We start from the raw sequence: 24,109 nt of genomic DNA, 5'->3' as shown, positions 1-24,109 counted from the left end.
AAAATCATGATCTTTTTGTGTATTTGCGACAAGAAGCGTATACTTTTATAGGTAATTACAAATTAGAAAATATACATACCTTATTTTATTTTATTTTTTAAGGCTTAAGACTAGCGATTCAATTTCCAATTTTCGTCAAAAGGCAACTAGAGCTCTTATAAATATGGCAAAAGCTTAGGAGAGTATAAGTTCATAAATATTTCGATGCGTGATAATATATTGGAATGTGAACAGTGTTGTAAAATGATGAAAGTTAAAGATAAAGTTTAAGTTTAATAGTATTGGAGTGTTAAGGCCTGCAACAAAAATCTTCTAAAACTTGCGTAGTAAAAATTCTGAAAAATATTTAGTAAATTATGTAATTTCATAAGGAATTGAGATAATCGATTAAAATAAATAATGGAAATTTGTTGGTAGTTTTCCGAGTACACTAAAATAATTGGATGCTTCGGGAATTGGTCCGTTACCAAAGTTAAATCCCTATATAAGCATTAAAATGGGCTTTGGAGAAATTGTAGAACCAGAATACAGAAAAACCACATTAAAGATGGATGAAATTATAGCAAGCATTATCTATAGATTTTGGATAGTTTCGATTTTAGAATCTCATAAGCTTCACACTGTAAACAGAGTATTCGAGTTAATTTTGGCAACATTATAAAGCTAATTATGATAGACATAGGATTAAAACTAATTAACAAACAATTTGAACTAAAAAATCAGGCGCTATTGGAAAATATTTTGTATGAATTTTGGGGAAAAACGTGACTAAAGTGAATGGAGGACAACCTTTAAACGGCATCCTCGGCGTGTGACTGGGGCGCTTCGGGCTCCTTGAGATTAAGCAAGCTAGAGAAACGAAATGAGATGGTCTTGGAGAGATGCTTCTCAAAATCGCGATTATCGAGATTATCGGGTATTAGCGTATTGTTGGTCATGTCCATGTAGGAGCGGCCACGTTTCACGGGCACCGCATACTCGGGCAGGGCTGTGGCACAGCCATTAGCCATGTTGCTGTAGCTGGGCGCACAGCTCGATTTGCGTATGTTGAGCGGAAAGCGCAAATCGTTCTCATAGCGCAGCACCTGTTCCGTGGTGCGGGCCTCGATCAATGGACGCGGCAGATCGTAGCCGGGTGGGGCAGCTGCTGCCGTCGCTGTCGTCCGAAATTCAGTTACAGACTCCTCACGACTATTGGCCAGATCCTGATCGTAGCTGTTTAACTTTGGCGGCGACCACAGATGCTGCAGTGACTCCGGCTCGCCCAGCTGCTCAACGACCTCCTGGCTGGGCATTAACGCCGCCTCGTCGCTGCAATAGATCGGATTGGATACGGCATTCGTCTCCAGCTCAATGTACTTTGCATTGTTGCCCAGCAGCTTCTCAAATTCCGCCGCCAGGTATTTAAAGGATGGACGCGCATTCGGCTCATCAGCCCAACAGGTACGCACCACGGAGTAAACAGCCTCGGAGCAGTTCTCTGGACGTTCCATGCGATAGCCCGTTTTGAGCAGGGACCAGAGATTCTGTGGCGCTATGCCGGGATATGGAGAAGCACCCAATGTAATTAGCTCCCAGCAAAGCACACCAAATGCCCAGACATCCGATTTGCTGGTGTACACATGATCCGCCAGAGATTCCGGCGCCATCCACTGGCAGAGGAGAAAGAGATACATGTATTAGGCATATATGGTTAAACAGCTCTTGTGGGCGACTCACCTTGACGGGCACACGATCTCTGGAGCGTTTTAAATACGCATCATCCTCGTAGACATCGCGCGTCAGTCCAAAATCGGAGATCTTGCATATTTTGCCATCGGCGAGTAGCACATTGCGTGCAGCCAAATCGCGATGCACCAGCTAATAAAGAGAAGTATCAGCGGGAAAGTATCAATAGCAGACCTATACTGGACGCAATGAACTAGGCTCCTATGACCCGAGCTGTTCGAAGTCATTTAGTGAACCGCTTGAAAGGACGTCCATGTGCGGAACTTCATTGGAATATCTGATGAAAATTGCTCTCTTTTCTTAGCCGAGCCCTTCACTAATCTCCCATGTGCGACACAAGGACAATTTAGTTGTGCGCCCGACTTAGGCTAACCCAATCATAATGATCCTTCTTCCCACCAGACTTTTGGATAAACCCATCTGCTTAACCCAAACGAATCATGCTTAGCAGCTTACCCAATCAACCTTTTGCCTTCACACTGCTTACTAACCTCAGAGTACACTAGGCCTCTGGGCAATCCTAGGTTACCCAATCATATCTAGAAGCTTAACCTCTTTTAGATCACATCCCAACTAACACAGTTCTCTATGTAATCCTAACTCCATATCCCAACCTAATCATGTCAAATAGTTAACCCACCTTCAGCTCCGTTAGATAGTTCATGCCCTTGCATATTTGCCAGGCAAAGGTGAGCATCATCTTGACATTGACAGGCTCAACGCCGTCGCTGAAATCGACGCCGGCGCACTCGATCTTCCGGCTGAGTCGCAGATAGCTTCGCAGCGATCCGTAGCGGGCATACTCTATAATAAGCAGCGGTGCCTCCGAGGATTGTGTGCAGGCGCCTAGTAGTTTGATGACATTCGGATGGGAGACCTCCTGCAGCAGCTGGAATTCCGAGAGCAGGGCCATGTACTCCACCGAATTGGCGCCCTTCTTGAGCATCTTCACGGCGACGGTGGTGACGCCGGGCAGCCCGGCTATCTGGGTGGCATAGCCCTTCAGCACCTGTCCGAACTCACCCTCGCCCAGCACCGTGTCCAGCTGCAGTTGCTCGCGCGGAAACTCCCACTTGGCATCGGCGCTCTCAAACTTGAAGCCGCTCTGCAGCGGCATAAGCGGCAGATCACCATCGCCGCCCAGTGCCTCGAGATTGGATGGCAGCGCCAGTTTGTTGCCCGGCGTGGCCGACTGCTTGCCCAGCTTGCGCTGCCAGAGCTTGCGCTGCGAGAGCAGCAGGCAGAGAAGCAGCAGCACAAAGAGCAGCGGGCAGCTGATGACGACCAGCAGACAGGAGCGATTGCATTCCATGCCCGCCAAATGCAGTACGCCCAACGCCAGTGCATCCTGATCCGGATCCTGCTGTTCGCCGCCCTGCACCACCTGCACGGGCGTGGCACTGACCTGCTCCGGTTCCGTTTCATTTTTACGTTTGCGCTGGCGTCGCGTTTTTACCTCCTCCTCGTCGGGCAGCGGAGCGCAGCTGCATTTACCGTTGTCCTCGCAGAGGCACGTGCCGGAGCCGCTCAGTATGCCACGCCCATTATCATTTGTGGTGTGCGGGCCCACAATGCGGGCGGCGGGCGTGCAATCCTGCGGACAGGCATGCGGATTCAACTCCTCCAGGGCATCGCACACATGATCCGGACAGTAGCGTGCGTCCGGCACACAGGAGCCATAGTTGCGCCCAAACATGGCCGAGCTGGTGCCGCGCCAGACGCACGCGCCGCCACCGGTAGCCAGGCCACAAAACTTGACGCACTGTGTCTGATATTTGACCTGGGCGCAGGTCTGCGAGCGGGACTTCAGACGCAGCTCACAATTGGCATTCGCCGGCCTACCCTCCACCAGATGCACGTTGATGACAAACGCATGCGGCTGCTTCTCCGCATCCAACCAGGTCACGTTCAGAAAGTAGACCGTCTCCGGCGCATGCTCCAGCGCCAGAGCATCGCGCACATAGACAATGCCCGCCGTTTCGGTCAGCCCAAAGGCGCCGCTGCGATCCTCGGCGAGGGCAAAGCGCCAACCACGCGCTCGTAGCAGCTCCACAAAGTTATCAGGCTGTGCCACGCGATAAAAGGCTGCAGCTGCGCGATGCACAAACACATCCTTCTCGTAGTCAACGCTCAGCCGTCGCCGGCCGGCCAAATCCGTGTGCAGCAGCTCGCCGGCGCTGTCAAAGATGCGCTGCTGGCGCACACGCAACGGCAGCGCCTGCGGTCGCTCCTGGTCGCTCTCGTGCAGCTGGCTCGTGTCCACGTGCAGGCAGATGTGCGCTGTCGCCGTATTCGTTACATTTGGCGACTGAATGGTCAAGTCCCGGGCCTGCATATCAAAACAGTATGGCTCCTGGCGCAGCACTCCGTTCCGGGCAAATCGCAGCTCTAGAGAAAAACGAGCCCGGAATCAAATTTATTAAAGAGCAGGAGCAAGGTGTTATATTCGGCATACCGAGAATCAATTACCCTTGCAGAAACATGAATTACTGAATTGTAGATATGCGAGAAGCATAGTAAACCTCGAGTTTGATCAAGGTATTCTGAGGAACGGAGAAAGTTTTTCATGCAAAAACTTATTTTAAAACTTATTCCTATCGTAGCTATATGACATCGAAGTACTATAGCATTTCAGGAATTGTCTCATATGAGTGAAGCTTGGATATTTTGGATACTATGAAAAACAGAAAGGTTTTCCACATAAAAACTCATTTATATCTGATTCTCATTGTGCCATCTATATGATAGAGCACGTCGATATTAACGGGATTTGTCTAATGAGTGAAGTTTGAACAACGAAAAATTTAAATTAAAATCGGCAAGGGCATACAAAATGGTATAGAGGGAGAGAGAGACTTTGTTGTTGGACTTACGGCAGCTAATGATGGTGTGTGGCCTGCCAGTGTGATCCGCCTCGTAGGCGTGACAATCGGGCTGAACCAGTCCAAGCTTATCATTAAGTATGGCATAGTTCAGATGCTCATTTGCCGCCAGCGTGTCCTTGTCCAGGTAGATGATTTTCTCGCCCACCGGCTCCTCCTGCAATGATGGAACGGAAGGGTTCTTTGTTTTTTTTTTTTCTTTTTTTAACTTGATTAGCATTCACATTAACTGACCCGCGATAATTAAATGCTACGTGGACCGTTCCCAGTGACCTCTAGCTTGTCTCCATGGAACTCAGCTGCTCCCGGCTAGCTTCATTAACATTTTATCTAGTTTTTATGCACAAGGTCAGCAATTGGGGCTAAGGAGGGACTACGGTTAACACCTTGGGGAGCTGACATTTGCTGTGGGCGTACTAGGAACTGGAAAACGACACCCTAGTGTATGGAAGTTAACCTGTTTATAAAACCATTTTGTGCTGACAGCAGCTCCTAACTGGGTTTGGGCTAAGGCACTGGAGTCGAGCCTTGAGGCCTTGAGCACGGAGTGTTAGGGCAGGGTCTTAGATAATTTTAAGTAAGAGGCGAAAAAACTGCAGTCTTTTCCTTTAAAAATTTATGCAGTTTACACTCTACCATCTACCTGTTAAATTTTAAAGCTAGTTGAGCTTAGATAATTGTATAATAAGAAGTCTTAAAGTAGAGTTGGGCAAGGCCTTGAGCCTTAGGAAAGGGCCTTAATTGATTGAGCTTCACACTATTCCCTTAAAAATTGCTACACTTTACCATATACCCGTTTAAATTAATATCTTTTTTATAAGAAATAAGTTTGAACTTTGAGTTGAGCCTAGAATTTGGGTGGGGTCTTTGTTGATTTAAATTGATTTTTTTAGAATATATACACTTCCTATTTTACCACCTACCCGTTAAAGTTAAAAGCTAGTTGGCATTAAAGAGTACATCCTTTGTATAAGAAAGCAGCTTGAACCCCTTGACTTTTCGACACGAATTCCAAACACCTGTCAACGATTATTTGTAACACACCCAACAACATCCATTGCCTGACTTCATAGCTGGCTGTTAATTTGGGCGCACACATTAAATTAGAGAACTCTTACGCCCATATAATATTATAGCCTGTGCTGAATACTTAATTTAAATACGAATTAACTACAACATTTTGTAATGGCTCAACTTTGGTGACATTTTATTTTTGCACCCCGAATCCATTGAAAACAGGGTATATTAGTTCTGGGTGAATTTAAGTAGACAGAAGGCAGCAACAGCTTGTTGCTAAGGAGAGGAATACCATTTTAAATATACCTAAAACATTATAGGTAATGGCAGGTCTTAAAATTTGAAAAATCATTATCATATTTAAGCCCTAAAAATTTCATATAGATCGGACTGCAAGCACCGAAGTTAATCAACACTGCTTTTGCCATAAGTAGTGTGGGGAAACGTGAAAGAAAATCCAGTTTAGGGTATCTCCCAGTCGAGCACACTCAGTTGCTTCATTTTATATAGTACTTGTTTTAAGGATGTTGAGCAATTACTTGCAACTAACTAAATGACATAGTTTTGGCGTCGCGGGAATAGGCTTGGCTACGCGCTGACTCTGGCCACTTGGCCGCAACATGACAACATAATTTGAGCCTTCGGCTCGCAGCGAACTTAAAGCGTAGCAGCTTTAAGGCCCAAAACCCGACTCACTTGACACCCTGCGAGCAGTGCTGTGCATTTAGCTATTTTATAGCTAATTTTTGGCTATTTTTAGAGCTATACATTTGCAGCTGCCTGCAAAGCAGTCTATTTTATTTATGAATTAGCTACTTTTTTGGGTACTCAAGGCCGTAGAATAAGTTAGCTAATTTTAGCTATTTTTGGCTTGCATTTAGCATTATTTGACAGCACTGGCTGCGTGCCGCAATCATAAAAGCTGCTACAAAGTTACGCGTTTTAATGATGAGCTACGGAAATGAAGAAGCGAACCAACCGCCAGACTTCCTAATGGCCAAATAATGGGAAACTGGATTGCCTGTTGGGTGGTTTATTCTGTTTTGGGAGAGGGGAGTGGGGCGGGGGTCGTCGCTTGCGTGTCTTGCGGGCGTTTGTCAGCGCGAATTCAATAAAGCCCGCACCCAGCCCAAGCGTAGACAGCGTCCAGACGTTTGTCTGGAACTCTTCGGGCCACACACACACACACACACTTACCGCCTTAAAGTAGGGCTGCTCCAGGTGGAAATTAAAGTGCGGTTGGCGCTCCTGCAGATGCGGTCCGTTGTCGTTGCGATCCAGCAACGTGATATTGTAGCTGCGCCAGAACTGGCGCTGTTCCTGCCCGGTTAGCTTCACCGTGCAGCTGACCGTGGCCAGCAGCTGGCCGGCCCGTGCCTGCAGTCCGTTGAGCTCATCGTGATCCAACGGCTGTTTGGTGTACAAACGATTCTGTTTGAGGGCGAAGTGTGCGCTGCCCGCCTTCAGGGCATACTCGACGGCGCGATGCGGACACAGGTATTTGGCGGCGCGCGAATTTAGCGCACCAATCAGCACAGGCTCAAAGCTGTGCCGGCTCTGCGACGTGGTCTCGGCAATGGTATAGTGTGCGCCCGTCCAGAAGCATATGTGCTCCAGTTCCGCGCAGTAATCGGTTAGCGATTGCGGCAGCAGTTCCAGTGTGAGATGCGCCACCTGCTGCAACAGCTGCTGCTGCTCCGCGGAGGACTCCTTCTGGTGGCGCGGAAAGGCGGTCAGCACATATTTAACGCTTCCGTTAATCATACGATAATCGGTGCGCATATACACCTCACCGGAGCTGGCATTGATGCGGAGCAGCGGATTCTCCTCAAGATTGTATATATACTCCGACGCCGGCTGATTGTTGTCCATGCGCAACACTTGAAACTGGGCCAGCGGTATCTTCGAGAATATGCTCTCCGACTCCTCATTGATGGGCAGCTTGAATTTCACGGACGTGGTGGGAAAATAAACATCCAGCGCTGTAAGGGGGGAAACGAAAAGCAAGCATTTAATAAATGGCAAAATTTTACACTTGAAGAAAAAGGCTATAACCCTTTCTAGATGGAATAGTTCGAAAATTTTCTTATTATTTAGTTATGCTTCGTCAAGAACTTTCACGAATTTCGTTCTCGAATCAAGTGTGAAATCATTAAAGAGTGCACAATCTCTTAGATATAATATTATGTTCAAGGAATTCTGAACTTAAAATTAGTTTTTATTACAAAGCTTCACAATATTTCTCTGAGTGCACTTAATCCTGTGATTGAGGCAAACAAATGGCCCAAAGTGTGGCGTCCACAAGTGGAATTTAAGTAAGAGTCGTCCGTCCGAAAAGCCACTCCACTCCCTACAGACAACAACAACAAGTGCTGTCAACCCCTGCTTTATTTGTGCTAGCTTCACTCTAATACTCACATCAAGAGATTCGAGTATTTACCCATTATACTCATCAACAGACTCATAAAAATTATGAATGTAGTTTAATAAGCTCGCATTGACCTCAATAAGAAGACGTCCAAATGCGGGGGAAGGCTTTAAATCCCAGCCCAATTCATGCGTAGAACACGGCGTATGCGTAATTTGATAAGATTTTTCCTGCTAATGACGCCCCTTGTTGTTGTTGTTTTTATTGTTATTGGGTCGTGTGCTTGCATACGCTCATGTCCAATACAAGCCATAAATAAATATAATACAGATATTAGTTATTAGCATATGGGTTATCAAAACCTACCCACACAATTCCCCATCCCCCGCCTAACTGAAGTATCCGCGTCATCGCGTATTGATTTTGTGATAAGCAACAAAAAACAAACATTATAGGAAAAAAAAGGAACACTGTTTTGTTAGCGGAAAAATACAATTGAATGCATAATTGGTAACAAAGGTTTGCTATGAATATAATTAGAACAATTTACGGGGTGAAAATATTAAGTGGTTAAATGGGTGCACGCCCGGAAAAGGGGGGCTAGTTTGGGAATTTCTCTAGCCAAATCAGAGCAGAGGCGTGGAAATGTTTAATCAATTTTAGCTGAAAATAGGGAAAACTTTGTAAATTAAATAAAAGAAGAGGAGTTCTAAAAGTTTAATACAAATAGGCGGTCACAGAACAAAGCTTGAACTTTGACATTCGCCCAACCTCTCAAAAAGTTTAATACAACCTTTCAATGCGAATTTGTAGGGTGTAGCACACAAAGTTTCCTCTCAAATATTCAGTTTATTCCAGTGTTGACTAACTACAAAAGAAATTAAAAGTGTTGGTAAATGTCGCAAAATGTCGTTTTCTTTACTAAATATTATTTTCAAGAGGGTTAAAAGAAATGAAAAACTAATTTAAAGAACAAAAGTTACAATAGATAAGGTTCGAAATTAAATATAGTCAAATAATTTTATAAGAAACCGTCCGAGTTTTTTTGAGCACTCTTCCATAAGGAGTTAAATCTTTCAGGTCTGAAGTTGCTTATTGAAGTGAAAGATTATCCACATTTTAATCTATTCGTCTTTCTTTAAATTCCTTCAGTTAAGATCATATTCAACAAGTCTTATGCTTAGCTATGATTCATAGTCAACTATATATTATTTGGATAGATAATTTATTGTAAAAATAATTTCAGGACATATCGTGACCTCCTTTTTAAAAAACTTCCATTCGCACGCAAACTACATAAATATTCAAAATATAGGAAAACTCTCAAGTACTTAATATATTTGCAGTTCATTTCGTTCTTAGTCAAGGAGCAGGCACTTAATCATGTACCAACTGTTCGCTTACTCTCATAAACAGAACTGGCGCCGCCTTATCCCAATCACTTGGTATAATGTCCACAAATCCCACCCAACTAAGCATAATTCCCCTCGTGCACACACGCATATTTATTTGACTGACAGTATTAATATTTCGTGACTGGATTGTGTTCCGTTTAAAGAGCGCCAAGGACGCGAGCAGGACTAGAAACCGGATGAGGGTAGCCTGACGCCATGCTCGGGACGTAATTCCCTTCGCACATCCCGCTCAAAGCATTTAAAATGTCATTATAAATGCGTGTCTGTGAGTCGTCGCACGGCTCCAACATATCATCTACATATTTTATCAGCATATTTCGCATGCCTGAGCGTCAGCAATTGTAATGAAAAGGTTCATAATTCATAATACTCATACTTGAACATACTCATTTGCACTCATTCGCACTCATTCGTTTGAGCATGAGTATTTGTGAGTATATAAGTAAATTTCGCTGATTTCCTGCAACATCTTTGCTTTGGCAGCTATGTCTACATTTGTTTGGCTCTTTTTTATACTCTTGAAGAGGGTCATTTGATGTTGTTATTAAGTAAATCAGTCATATATATATATATAGATATTCTTAACTAACTTAATCAATAGCCGAGTCAATATACCCACATCTGTTGTTTTGTGGTATCTATTAATTTCATAGAAAACAATTAGATGTATCCATCATTTTCTTTTAATTTTTCTTATTCTTCGTTCTAATAAGTAGTATATGAAAAGATATTTTTATTATCTGATTATCATATCGTAAGATCTGCTATACAAGATCCCCAATGTGAAGTCTCTCGATTGTAAAGGAAATCCATGGTAAGATTCATCTAGTTAGATATGTCAAAGTCGCTTGTATGACTGTCCAATATGTTATGGCACTTTGAATTTTGCAATTCTCATATGCTTATCTTGGCAAGGGTATTTAATCTTCGAGAAACATATGATAACTATTTCTGTTGCCCATAATTATGACAGGTATTTAGTTAGCAGGCATTTTGTACATCCAATTAGCAACAGTTTCTTGTTTGCATTGCTCTCGAAATGGTTTGCTTATGGTTATATAGAAAATAACTGTGGGAGTTATGGAAACTTTTGCGGCGCTGCAGGTTGCCAATTTGATTAAAGGAAGCAAAAATATTGGAAGTGCAAAAGGCATCCACGAAAAATTGCGAGAAAATAAGTTTACAATTTATATATGTTGATATATAATATTTCTCTAACATGCAGAACATTCTTCTAGAAATAGTTTCTTAAAGGTTCCATGATTTTTCTATCGACTGCGTTCTATAATGTGAGTTAACGTTAGAACCACTTGGGAATTACAGTTCAACAAGTTCTGCAAAGTAATTGCTGAATAGCTCCCCAGGGCTTATTTGCCACTTTTCTCTTTAAATACAATATAATTTTACTTGAGATACTTTATAGTTCAGCTGATTACCCCGATATAATCAGCTTAAAATAATAAAAATCACTGGCAAAGTGTTGCGCAATTAACTAAAAGCGTCTTTAATCCTTAAATGCAACTTGAGCTTCGCTTTAAAATCTCGCTACGAATCGCTATCTAACCCTGGGGAGGTGTCACAAACACGGGCCAAAAGTCAACAGCCATTAAATAGTGGTAGAAAAAAGAAAAACCATACTATCTATCAGAAAGGACAATTAAAAGGAACGAATGGCGCATTAAAAAGTCAACCGACTTTGGCAAAGAGGCGCGAGTTTTGGGGGTGGATGATTGGACACGCTAATGACAGCAGAGTCAACAGCAGTTGGCCATTACGACGGCTCGTACCTGAACTTGGCCACAACGAGCACGAAAGTGAGGGGGAGTGGAATTGTGAGAGGGGGGGGGGGTGGATGGTTCCGGGTAACTGGAGACTAAAAACTGTAATTGAGGCGCGGCCCGATGTCAACTAGTTTCGACTTAACTAATTAATCTGCACAAATTAATTGACTTTGCATCGAATTAGGTCGTTCAGTTGTTTGCCTCGTTTGTTTGTTGTCCTTTTTTTGTACCTTTTTTAAGCGCTTTTTCCCGCCTTCCTCTTTTCCCCTCCTGGGTGCGTTGTCCTTTCTGCCGTGAGTCATTTGCGAGCAAAATATCCACACAGCATCCGGGCATTATTATTTTTATTTTCATATATTTTTTGTAGCTCGGTTTTTCCTTGCTTTTGCCGTCTGTGTAATGAAAACTTTATCTTTGTCACAGTTGTTTTTCCGTCTGCGTGTGTGTCAAATGTTTTTTCCACCCATTATGTTCTTTTTTTTTAAAACCCTGTGGCAAATATCTAAGCAGGGTATACTGGTTACTGTCTGTAACAGACAGAAGCAGGAAGTTGTGTTTCGATAAGCAGCCGAGTCGAACTAGTCATGAATATCTTTCAATCTCGCTGATCTCATAAAATATGAAATCTATAGTTCAGTGCCACTTTTTAAACTTATCTTAGAGATTCTAGGCGTGAGAACTTCCACAGATGAGCTCTGTTTTCTTTTTGGATATCTCAAACTCTCCGCAACAAAAGGCCAAGGGAAGTAGAAGTAGAAAACAGTTGGAATGCCTGCTACCTCAATTCGCAGCTGTTTAGAGGATATTTTCTAGTCGAGCACTCAGTTTTTCTTTTTCTATTTTTCATTACTCATACGACCCCTGCAACTCGAACACGAGAGTCTTTGTTACTTGTGTTTAGCTTGGCATTCACAACTTCTGCTATTGGCTTTGGCTTTGGCTTCTTCTGTTGGTTGATTGTCTTTTGGCTTCGGTTCTTGCCACATTATGAAATTCGTTTCGTTTGTCTCAGCGCACTTTCACTTCATCTGTACTTATAATAACTTTATGTTTGTGGTGTGTCATGGGCTTGTTTCCTGCGTTCCTCCTTTGTCTGTTTGTCAGGACAAATTGAATATCAAATAAGCAGACCGTGAACAATCGAATCGATTGTTGCCGAGTTCTTCACTTGACAAATGTTGAATGATTGTATTTATATTATAATTATATTTTATAAATATTTATATAAATATTTATTGATGGCTCTGGCGACCTTTCCATATTTCAATATTTATTTGTTGTAACAATTTTATTCAATTCTCTTCCGAAGTTCGCTCTCCCAATCAGCAAGAGAGATTTTCCTCTCTTGAAATACATCGCAGACGGTGAGGAGCTAGTGCAAACAATAAAAGAAAAGGAAACACAAGAGTCGGCGCGCACAAAATTCTCTTTGTTAGTCAAAGAGCATAAAACCAAGAACAACCAAAACAGTAGGGATCGAGCAATACTGGACACAGTGGAACAGACACGAAAATTACTGAAAGAAAATATAAATATTAAAATTCTATCGTCGGATAAGGGCAACAAAACCGTAGCAATGGATGAGGATGAATATAAAAATAAAATGACAAATATTTTAGACGACTTATGCGCGTATAGAACATTGAGACTAGATCCGACATCAAGACTACAGACAAAGAATAACACCTTCGTAGCACAATTATTCAAGATGGGTCTTATTTCAAAGGACGAAAGAAATAAGATGACTACAACAACAGCGGTACCTCCGAGGATATATGGACTACCAAAAATACACAAGGAAGGAACTCCACTGAGACCAATATGTTCTTCCATAGGATCTCCATCTTACGGGCTGTGCAAATATATAATACAAATATTAAAAAATCTGACAATGGACTCTAGGTACAACATCAAGAACGCGGTAGATTTTAAAGACAGAGTCAACAACTCCCAGATTAGAGAAGAGGAAACATTAGTATCTTTTGACGTAGTATCCTTATTTCCCAGCATACCAATAGAATTAGCACTTGACACAATAAGACAAAAATGGACCAAATTAGAAGAGCACACGAATATACCGAAACAACTATTTATGGACATAGTTAGATTTTGCATACAGGAAAACAGATATTTCAAATACGAAGACAAAATATACACACAACTTAAGGGAATGCCAATGGGATCACCGGCTTCCCCAGTAATCGCAGATATATTAATGGAGGAACTGTTGGACAAGATTACAGATAAATTAAAAATAAAACCAAGACTCTTGACCAAATATGTAGATGACCTTTTTGCCATAACGAACAAAATAGACGTGGAAAATATTCTAAAAGAATTGAATTCCTTCCACAAACAGATAAAATTTACAATGGAATTAGAAAAGGACGGGAAATTACCATTTTTAGACTCTATTGTAAGCAGAATGGACAACACACTCAAAATAAAGTGGTATAGGAAACCCATAGCCTCCGGACGAATACTCAACTTCAATTCAAACCACCCAAAGAGTATGATAATCAATACAGCACTAGGCTGTATGAATAGAATGATGAAAATATCGGACACAATATACCACAAAGAAATTGAACATGAAATCAAAGAACTTTTGACCAAAAATGACTTCCCCCCAAATATAATCAAAACATTATTAAAAAGACGACAAATCGAAAGAAAAAAGCCAACAGAACCTGCTAAAATATACAAATCACTAATATATGTACCACGACTATCAGAACGCCTCACAAACTCAGACTGTTATAACAAACAAGATATAAAAGTAGCACACAAACCGACGAATACATTACAAAAATTCTTCAACAAGATAAAGTCGAAAATCCCGATGATCGAAAAAAGCAACGTCGTTTACCAAATACCATGTGGCGGGGATAACAACAACAAGTGCAATAGTGTCTACATAGGTACAACAAAATCGAAGCTAAAAACAAGGATTAGTCAACATAAATCGGACTTCAAACTAAGACATCAAAATAATATACAGAAAACAGCACTTATGACCCATTGTATAAGAAGCAACCACACACCAAATTTTGATGAAACAACAATCTTACAACAAGAACAACACTATAACAAGCGACACACATTGGAAATGCTACACATAATTAACACACCAACCTACAAACGACTAAACTACAAGACAGACACAGAAAATTGCGCTCACTTGTACAGACACCTCTTAAACAGTCAAACAACCTCAGTAACAATCTCCACGTCAAAAAGCGCAGACGTGTAAAATAATGTATGTAAAATGTTCGAAATAATGTTTAATTTATTGTATTATAATTGTTAATTGTTTTTTGTATCTTGGTGTTAGTGCCCTGAAGACGGTTTGCCGATGTGCAACCGAAATATATCGGAAGAGAATTGAATAAAATTGTTTTTCATTGTTTGTTTTAACAAACACGGACCTCGAGCCAGCCAACAAATAAATATTATTTATATAAATATTTTATGAGAAATTGTTCCTGGTTCGGCTTACAATGTGAATCAACTCGCAGCCTTAAGGCTCGCTTGGTTAAATTTGATTTCCCATTTTATTTAAGGAAACATTATGATATGTCTGTTATTTATATGCCCTAGTGGCTACTCTTAAAGGGTATACGCATTTAATTGATTTGCTTATCGCCCTGGAGTCGCATTTGTCGCTTTTCCGCCAGTTTCCACTTTGAAGTGTCGCATTGGCAGCTGGACAGGCGATGAAAAAGGGAAAACAACATCCACTTTGAGTGCGCGGCATTTGCAAATGAACTTGAAAGACTTTGTCTATTCACTATATTCAGTATTCCGTATTCAGCATTCAGTATGCGCGAAATGAATAACTATTCACACACGCAAACACAGCTGACGCTTTGAATAGGAGCACACACATATTACATATTGCTCCTAAAAGGTGATCGATGGGCTTGCCCCTCTCTAATTGTTAACTGTCACCAGAGAGCTGAGCACATTTGTCATAGTCAACGGACGAGTTATGGCGACTAATTAATGGAGCCTACAATTAGTTCAAATCGTGTTTATCTAACAAAGCGACTTGCTGGAGCAATTAATTAGAAATGTTACTCTTAAAACTGAACGTGTAACTATTCAGATGACGGGCGCTGTGGCTGTTAATAAAAATTTATATTCCACACAGGAGCAACAAACTGAATGCAGCGCATTATAAATGGAAATCTCAGAAGAAATAAAAAAACAGTTTTCAGCCAGACTCTGTAAATGCATTTGTTATGGGGCGTATCTGGGTGCGACAGACAGATCTCATAATTGTGCTCGTGTTTTTTATTGTTTTTTGACAATCTCTACATTAATTTATTGCTAGGCAAGAGAGGCCATGAGTGTTTGGTTTGACAAGTTTCTTTGGCTATCTTATCATATTTAGGAGAGTTTGCAATATTACAAAAACCGGAATCAAAAACATTAAGAATTCACACACAATCGTGGAAACTGGGTGGAAATATGTTATTAATATGAAAGTTATTCGTTTTTATCCGATTGTAATTCTTTTATATTGCTCCGACTTCAGAATAGAAGCTACTTATTTTCCAACAACTGAATATTATTATAAGGACCTAAACACCAAATAAATCGATGCGATTTCACTTGTATCAGAAAATTCACTTACACATTCGAAATATATGTGAAATTTAGGTATATAACAATGGACCATAACATTTTAAATTATTTTATTATATGTTTATTAAATGCAGTTATCATATTTGCTTTAGTAGTTAATCTATTAACTAACTATTGGCATGCCTGCAAGCCGGACTTGAATCCGAAGCTTCGCTTTTCCCATGAACTAAGTTCACGAATCCAATCATGTATTAAGACGAGGCTCTGGTTCGAGCCGTGAATCTTTTGTTAGTTTTGCAGGCTTTACTTCATTTCATGTTCGATCTACAGATTTTCAGTTCGTGTCATGTTAAAGAAAAACACGTGCGCAGCTCCGATGACAAGCCAGACAAAAAAATACCAAACAATTATAACAATTTAATCAAAGCCGTGAGACAGCTTCAAACGGGTGCAGGAGGGGGACGGGGCTGGAGGCGAGGGGCGTTTAAATGGTGGGGCAGATGCCGGGCCAAGTGCCAAGCGTCAACGGCCACTTAAATGCGAAAAAAGCTGTGAGCAAAATAAACGAAGTTAAATGGTAACGGGGCCGGTAGGCGGCCCAAGGGGGGGGGGGGTGGGGTCTGGGTTACAACACACACCTATTGACTTAATTGATTTCGCATAAATTCATTTTTTTTTTGCTTCTCTTATACATAAACTATTTCGTTTTGGCAAGCAGCTGTTGGGCATTTCGACACCTTTGACCCGGCGATTGGAAGCGGGCTGAGAAAGAGAGAGAGAGAGAGAGGGAGACGTAGTCGACGGGCGGGCCCTGTACCCAGTCACGACGCAGTGCGTTCAACTTGGCTGCAAGTGCAAATAGCTGCGAGCTGCACGAGTCAATATGTGGCAGAGATAAAGACAGCAGCAGGAGGGGTTGACTGAGGTCAGCTGTCCAATGCTTCCAACCCTCAAGGTAGCACAAAAAATTTGATATGTGTCTGTGTGTTGAAATTAATTTGGGTGTGTTCATAATACACACACATACACACACACACAGACCCGCACACACACGCACACCCACGTCAGTTGGACTCCCAGCACAATATCGTTTACTCACATGTCAAAAAAGTCCGTCAAATCGAAGGATTCACACCTGTGTGGCGACCCATAAATAAAATGGTATAAAAATAGATGCGGAACCTTTGAGCATATCATTAGGCCGCATATAAAAAAGCCACCGGGGAAAGGCGGTGCCTCTCAGGTAACTCGATTTAACGATTATCTGCATCTGCAATTGCATTCCCACGCTGCGTAACTGTGAGGTTTGATTTGCTCGCCGACTAATTTGTGTAATTGGCTTTTTTATGATCATCCGCACTTGGGCATGCGTGCGCTGGGGGCGGGGAACTGGGGGCGTGTGCAGTATCATTGATTGCTTCGCGGATACATTGAATCGATTTAACAGTAGATAAGTGCATTGGATTGTTAAGCGTTGCACTTCATCAATTCCATTTAATTTATGCCTAATAAAGATTGTATCTTGTATCTTCTTAGTATAAATTTCGCCTGTTTGCCTATCGATAAGTAGGGAGTTTGATATCGATCATTTGCATATGTCGTAAATTATTTTTATCGTTCACGTATTACTCTATTCTTTTCCCCTTTGCTCTCTTTCTACCGCTCTCTCTCCCTTTCTTTGTTTTTGGATATCGTTCATTTACATATAGTGTAATTTCTATCTATCATGCACGTGCTTACTCTATTTCCTTCTCCTTTACTCTCTCTCTCCCTCTCTCTCTTCCGCTTTGCCCTCCTTACTTTTTTGACATTGACCATTTACATATATCATATATTCTTTTTATTGTTTAAATTGTTCTCTTTTCTCCACTCATTTTCTCTCTCCCTTACTCTATCTTGATATGTCCCTGTCTCTCTTCCATTCTTTCTATTTGCTCCATATTTAGATCTCATCATCTATCCAAAAAAGCCCAACAATTGCTCTTTTTTTCTCAGCACTTATATCTCAAACAAATTGCCTTCTTCTCCCGCAAGCTACCTACCATTTATAGATACATTTGTAGCTTTAAAATTCGCTTCAAGAAATGTGGCAAAGCGAATGCCCAATATGTCGTCGGTTTCACAAGTCTCTTATCTATTAAATATTTACATTTAACTGTTGACATTTGCATGCGACGATCAAACATTTGTATTCCAATTACGAAAAGAAACAACAAACTCACATACAGTCAATTGCTATAGCTATCTCTGTCGCACTTACCCAAACAGATGTGCAGCCTCAGCACAACAATGGCAGCCAGAATAACAGTACTTCCAACGCCGCTGCTGCACTTGAACGCCATTTTATCTGGTGCTGCTGCTGCTGCTGCGCTGCTTACCTTCGCGCAGCTCTGCAAAGAAGTTGTTCGCAGTCGCTGCTTTGTTCTTATCGTGTTGTTGTTGTTGTTCTTGTTGTTATTTATGTTTTGAATTCTTCTGGCTCTGCGTTTTATGTTTGTCCAGCAACTTGGCAAATTGTTTGCTCTGTTTTATAATTGTAACTGTTAATTCTCTTGTCAATTATCTTCTTCTCGCGCACTTTTTTTTACGCACTTTTCACATTGTGTGTGTGTTTGTATGCTTGTGTGCGTGTTCTTTGATGTTTTCCACGTTCCACTCATTTAATTACTTTTGATCACAAACTGATAAAAGACACATTTATCAATTAATGTGCAAAAAGAGACAATAACAAAAACTACTCGATAAAAAAATCAACAAAACAGCAAATAACAAAAACTATCAAACATACTGTTTTAAGTGCCCGACTTTAGGTTACCCTGTACGAAAATCAATAACAAACTTCGTTTGAATATCGTTCAAATTTGTTATCTCATATTTGGAATTCAAATTAAATAGCGAGCTGCTCGACTAGTAGACACTCTGTAATTGAGTCTAAGGTGGGATATGGTATATGGTTGTGACTAGTTAAAATTTGCTTTGAATTTAATGTAGGGTAGGATATATAAGAAGCCGCATACCAAATTTTTTAGCTTTAGCTCTTATAATCTCTGAGGTTCGTGGGCTTGCTCAGATGTGAATAATACTATGATGTTGATAAGGAATATTTCTATACATTTTATTGGCAACCAACTTACTGTTATACCCAAATGTTTTCTCCTACCTAAATACCCCTTTCCAAGCATTTTACAGCGCATACAAATATTTAATAATAACTGACAAAATTACAACACAATTCCCCCAACATTTTTCGTCAGCTTTTGTTATTAGTTTTTTTTTTTTTTTAATTTTTATTGATAGCAGCACCCACGAGTCGTAACCCCCCTCTACGCCCCTCGCTACGCTGGCGCCCGGTCTTCAATTCAATTTATCATAGACTTAAGGCCGCGCAAAGTTCCACAGTTCTCAAGGGACTTTGCGTACAATTTCTGATTATTGCAATTAAAGAATGGGCATTAATTTTGTTTTATTTTTAATTTCTTTTCCTTTGTGTATTACAATATTTTTAGATTAATTTCTGTGTTATAAATCGTTCTTTGCTATTTTTGGCAAATCGATTTAACACTCGTTTCGTATTTATATGGGCCTAGCTGGGTCTTAACTCAGACCAAGTCTGGCCAAGCCCCTGGTTATAGTCCAACCAAATTTGCCAACTCATTGAACAAATACAATTTTGGCACATTTAATTGATCTTTAAATTGAAAAATACTTTTTCAGCTACGCTTTAAGAGAGTTTTACAATTTTGTTATGAAATGTGTTACGCAGACTCTTGATCAATCTATTTATCGTATTTCCATATCCATCTATACCTTTCCGAACTAAGCTTTAAGTGAAGCTCTTTAGGTGAATCTTGGTATACATGATTATCCTGGCTGCTTTTAGTAAATAAGTTGGAGTTAAACGGATCGCATCACCATATCAATTATTTTAATACATTTTCTTTTTGTTTTTTTCCGTATTTTGCTTTAAAGCTTTGAATATATCAGGCAAAATCTATATGATATAGTTGGGATTGGTCAAACATGAGACAACTTTATGGTTTTCACGTTTAAATCAATAATAATTGACTATTTAAATGCTTCGAAGATTTTATTAGAATATTACTTTGTGCTATATCATCACAGTTAGGATCGGTCGAGAATTTCCTTTAAAAAAAATAACTCTTCTCTTATACATATTTTCGCAGTTAGGGAATCGAGTTGATAATAAGCCAATTATTTAAATCTCAAATAGAAAGGGTATTAACGCTTCGGTGCAGCTGTGCATCAATTGTTCTCATTAAATTAATCGTGCACATAATTGTTCAGACAACTTTAAAGATAATTTTTTGGACAGCTTAAAAAGTAACAAATTCTTTGGCTCCAATTCGAACGGGATGTGCAGCTCACGAGTTGAGTTTGAAGTGGGTTTCTTTAAAAGCTTTGGAGCTGGGGCAAGTGGAAGTGCTTTTGAGCTATTCAAAGCAGGTGTGATAAAGAAAAATATATGTAAAAATGGCCTGGGGGGGGGGAGGGAACTGGCATTGGGCCATGTGCAGATAGCAAAGCATAATTCAAAAGAGGCTCAAAGTCAAACAACGTGATAAGCGACTGCATGAATTGACAGAATGATAAACTGACAGCCAGACTGACTAGCTGACTAGCTGGCTGCGTCTATGCTAAGCACTTCAACTTCAGCTGGAGCCACTTTAAAGTTCAACACATTTGACACACTGAGCAGCCAACGACTGACACAAAGCCGGCTTCCAAGCCCGCACTTGCCAATTTGTGAGTGGACTTCAACTCCCGACTCCGACTGGCTTTTGTTAACTGCCAATTGGCGGCTCGCAGCTGCCAGCTGCCACTTGGTAGTTGTTATTTTTATATATATGTACATATGTATATTTCTTTTTCGGTTTCCAATTAAAGGTTAGATATAAGCAGCGCGACGAGACGCGACGCGACGCGATTATTTTTTTAAGGTGCGTCCTGTTGCGCCCGAAAAAGGCAGCGCCATAAACATGAAATGTTCATCCGACAAGCGGCAAAGAAACCACCGACAACCGACGCTGGCCAAAGCCAAAGTACAACTGTTTCAACTTTGAATACTTATCCAAGAGTTTCTGGCTTCCCAGAAGCGTTGTTGCCGCTGTCGTTTGTTTTGTTTCTATCGCAGCCAATTTGCCGTCTTTTGTCGCAACAAAACAAAAATTAAAGAAAATATGTTTGTTACGCTTTCTGAAAGCTCGAGAATCTTAGTGACAGCTTAAAATGTTTAAACTGCCATTCAGAATATACCCTGCTCTAAAAATATGCCTACAGTGTATATTATTAAGGCTTAAAGAAGAAACCCTAACTCTGGTCTAATTGTCCTACTCAAGCTGAAAATCTCGTTATGAATGTATATTTAATTTCTTGATTAAATAATTAAAAGAGTATCAAATGCACGGTCTTTATTATTAAGTCATAAAACTCAGGATCTAGTAAACTTGATATTTCAATTCTTAGTTTAACATTTTACTTTAGTTTTTCACCATATTTATTTAAATATTAATTTTAAAACTCTTACGTAATATCAACATATATATTATGAAAACACTACCTGTTACAGGGTATTTGCTAGTCTAGAGCCCTTAACAAAAACAACTATTTTTGGTTTCCAGGAAAAAGGGTTCGGGTATGTTAAATATTTGGCGTTCACCTGGGCGTATGCATAATATTTCAGACCAACAGCAGACACGCATTAATCAATTCTTTGTTTAAGAGTTAAGTGATTAATTCAATTGCAAATAATTTTGCAGCATGCAACGTTGACTCTAGCTCACTTTAATGCGATTTGTATTACAAATTTGCAAATAGATTGCAATATGCAAATAAGTCGAGATAAATTGTCATGTAAAGTCATTTATCAAGTGTCACGCGGCAATATAATTATAGTATTGAACCATTTGCACATATCTGAATGGCAGCTAATGAGCATCTGTTTAAAATAATAACTATGATTTTGAAAATGTTCCTAATGCAATTAGATTTTGTTTACGTACAACATACTAATTAAATTTAAATACTTTGTCACTTAATCTTAAAGTGGCATTTTTATACGTTGCCAGCAGTAGGTCAAGTAAATCTGTCTGTCACAACAATAAATTCGGATTAATTTTAGAAAATACTAATTATAAACATTTTTTTATATAGTCTTTAATTTCATTTTTTTATTTATTATTTTCAATTGCTAAGTTGTTGAATTTCAAATGATTTTAAAGGCAACAAGTTATTAGTTACCGTTAAATCAAAGGAATTCTGATAAACCATCCACATCTACATTTGAGCGCGCTTCCCTAGCCTTTTTATTAAAATTTGCCAAAATAAAAACCAATACTAAAAATGTTTCCTAAAAATATTTAATATTTTAAAACACTTTCAAACATATTTCACACAGAAAAAGTCTCTGCTGCGTTTATATTCCTTTTCGTTTATATTATTTATTATATATAATATATATTATATATATTAAACTTCTGGTATGTGCACATATTGGCACAACATTTCCCAATTAGTTTTTAAAACAAATTGCGAGCAATATTATTTGTATTATTTTTACATTTAAACATGAGCTTGACTGCAGTTTTTTTTTTGTTATTTATGTGTCTTTTGTTATTAAGAGAAACGTGCTCATACTTGTTATCAACGGCAAATATCCACAAATATGCAATAAATATGTCTGTTATTTAGCGACAAAACTGAAAGGCTTTAATTTATGGCCTGCAGCTGCAAAAAGCTCCTTATTGCAACATTTGTGCACCGTGTTTTTATTTTTGTTTATTATTATTATTTTACTTTTTTTTTTGTGGTTAATTAGCGCGATTTTTGAAGTCGGAAAAGCGCTGCTCGTGGCCACGTTAACAATCGCGTTTAGCTGCCATGGAACCGCTTTCCATGCGCTTCGTTTTACCAATGAAACTGAAACCGGCAGCGAGGCAACTGAAAAGCCGCAAACCCACAAAATCACACAGAAAACTTTTTCGTCGTCGTTGTGGACGTTGTCGTCGGTTGTCATCGTTCGCTGGGTGTGCTATGTGTGTGTGTGTGTGCTGTGTGTGTGTCCATTTTCATCGCATAAAAACACCCTTGCAGCATGCTCCCCTCGGTTCACCCTGTTGCTGCTGCTGCTGCTGCGCTCTGTTTGCTTATCAACGGGGTAATCCTTATCCCAGCGCGCACTGATAGCCAATATATTAGTTTGAATACGAGCATGAGATAATCAAGTTGATTATATTTCATCTTGCACCCCTCTCTCTCTCTCTCTCGCTCTGGCACTCTCTGGCATGATTGCATCTGTCCAGTGTTGCCAGCTAACGCTTCAAAGAAAGTGTTAGAAAAAGCTAAAAAACATTAACTAATGTTAGAAAAAGCTAAATAAGTTTAAAATTTCAACGGTTTCTCGCTGACTACCTCTAAATATAGCCAACTTTAGCTGGAATATAGCTAACTTGACAGCACTGCTGCCCTGCATCTCCTGACCGAAACATGATCTCATCCCTCGCACTTTCCATATCTGTGAAACGCACTCTGCACATAGGCAAATAGACATACGGTACATTTTGGGTGTAGATTAGGCAAGGGTTTGGGCTTCTTATCTCTTGGCTATTTAATATGGGTTCGCATCTGGTCTATTTGCCAAACATTCATATGGAAGTTACTCACTGGTGCTACCAGTGGATAAAGATTAAGCACTTACCTTATCTTTATGAAAATCCACATAAGAAAAATTAATTTTCGAGGATTCTAATATCTAACTTTGCTGCCCAATTTGATGGCATTAAATTTCCAGCTATAAGGCTGCATATCAAATTTTGCATCTATTATCATTAAAACTAGGATTAATATTGCTTGGAAACGGGTCAAGTTATCGATTATCGGAAATAAACTTGTACTGCGAGGGAACTAAAACGACGTACAATTCAATTCTCAGCTCTCTTAGGACATGGCTAGATCGCCGCGTCTATAGATGCTAGTCAATTACATATATTTTTTACATTAATGCCACCGTCTCCATCATAAAGCTGTCTCCTTCTCCAATATTGAAGCCGCCATCCCCTCTATAGTTGAAGCCGCCGCCTGCTATGAAACTAGCACACACACATACATACATACATACATACCATACCATACATACATACATACCTTAATACCTACCTACATACATACATACATAAATGCATACCTACATACATACATACCTACTTACCCACCCACCTCCTCAAACTGCTCCTCCGCCTCAAGCTGCTCCTCCACCGGCCGCCGAAGCCAACGCTTGCTGCCTTCTTGAATTTAAGCAGGGCCTACTTTAAA

General features: G+C 40.3%; 1 protein-coding gene across 3 annotated transcripts; it reads right to left on the bottom strand.

The window, feature by feature from the left end:
* Positions 1-11: 11 nt before the first annotated feature.
* Positions 12-22,767, bottom strand: Ret (Ret oncogene). 3 transcript variants are annotated; one of them, XM_070209315.1, is made up of 7 exons: positions 22,359-22,767; positions 18,042-18,462; positions 6,825-7,609; positions 4,602-4,767; positions 2,369-4,116; positions 1,720-1,860; positions 12-1,652 (listed from the first exon to the last, which is right to left on the bottom strand). In XM_070209315.1, the coding sequence occupies exons 2-7, from the start codon at positions 18,121-18,123 to the stop codon at positions 792-794; spliced, it is 3,783 nt and encodes a 1,260-aa protein (XP_070065416.1). In that variant the 5' UTR covers positions 18,124-18,462; positions 22,359-22,767; the 3' UTR covers positions 12-791. The 3 variants fall into 3 exon arrangements, with proteins under 3 accessions (XP_070065416.1, XP_032293906.1, XP_070065417.1); XM_032438015.2 differs by lacking the exon at positions 22,359-22,767 and adding an exon at positions 20,653-21,087; XM_070209316.1 differs by lacking the exons at positions 4,602-4,767; positions 6,825-7,609; positions 18,042-18,462; positions 22,359-22,767 and adding an exon at positions 4,184-4,343.
* Between the last annotated feature and the right edge of the window lie 1,342 nt (positions 22,768-24,109).

This window comes from Drosophila virilis, chromosome 4 (assembly GCF_030788295.1).
Source record: "Drosophila virilis strain 15010-1051.87 chromosome 4, Dvir_AGI_RSII-ME, whole genome shotgun sequence".
NCBI lineage: Eukaryota > Metazoa > Arthropoda > Insecta > Diptera > Drosophilidae > Drosophila > Drosophila virilis.
The sequence above is the reverse complement of the archived record's forward strand: the minus strand, read 5'-3'. Positions and strand labels throughout refer to the sequence as shown.

What these genes read in the sequence shown, in the direction of transcription:
- Ret (XM_070209315.1), bottom strand. Translation starts at nt 18,123, where the DNA reads ATGGCGTTCAAGTGCAGCAGCGGCGTTGGAAGTACTGTTATTCTGGCT. An exon ending in GAGGCTGCACATCTGTTTGG is followed by an intron (nt 7,610 to 18,041) that starts GTAAGTGCGACA and finishes CCCCCCTTACAG; the next exon opens with CGCTGGATGTTTATTTTCCC. An exon ending in ACTATCTAACGGAGCTGAAG is followed by an intron (nt 1,861 to 2,368) that starts GTGGGTTAACTA and finishes TCTCTTTATTAG; the next exon opens with CTGGTGCATCGCGATTTGGC.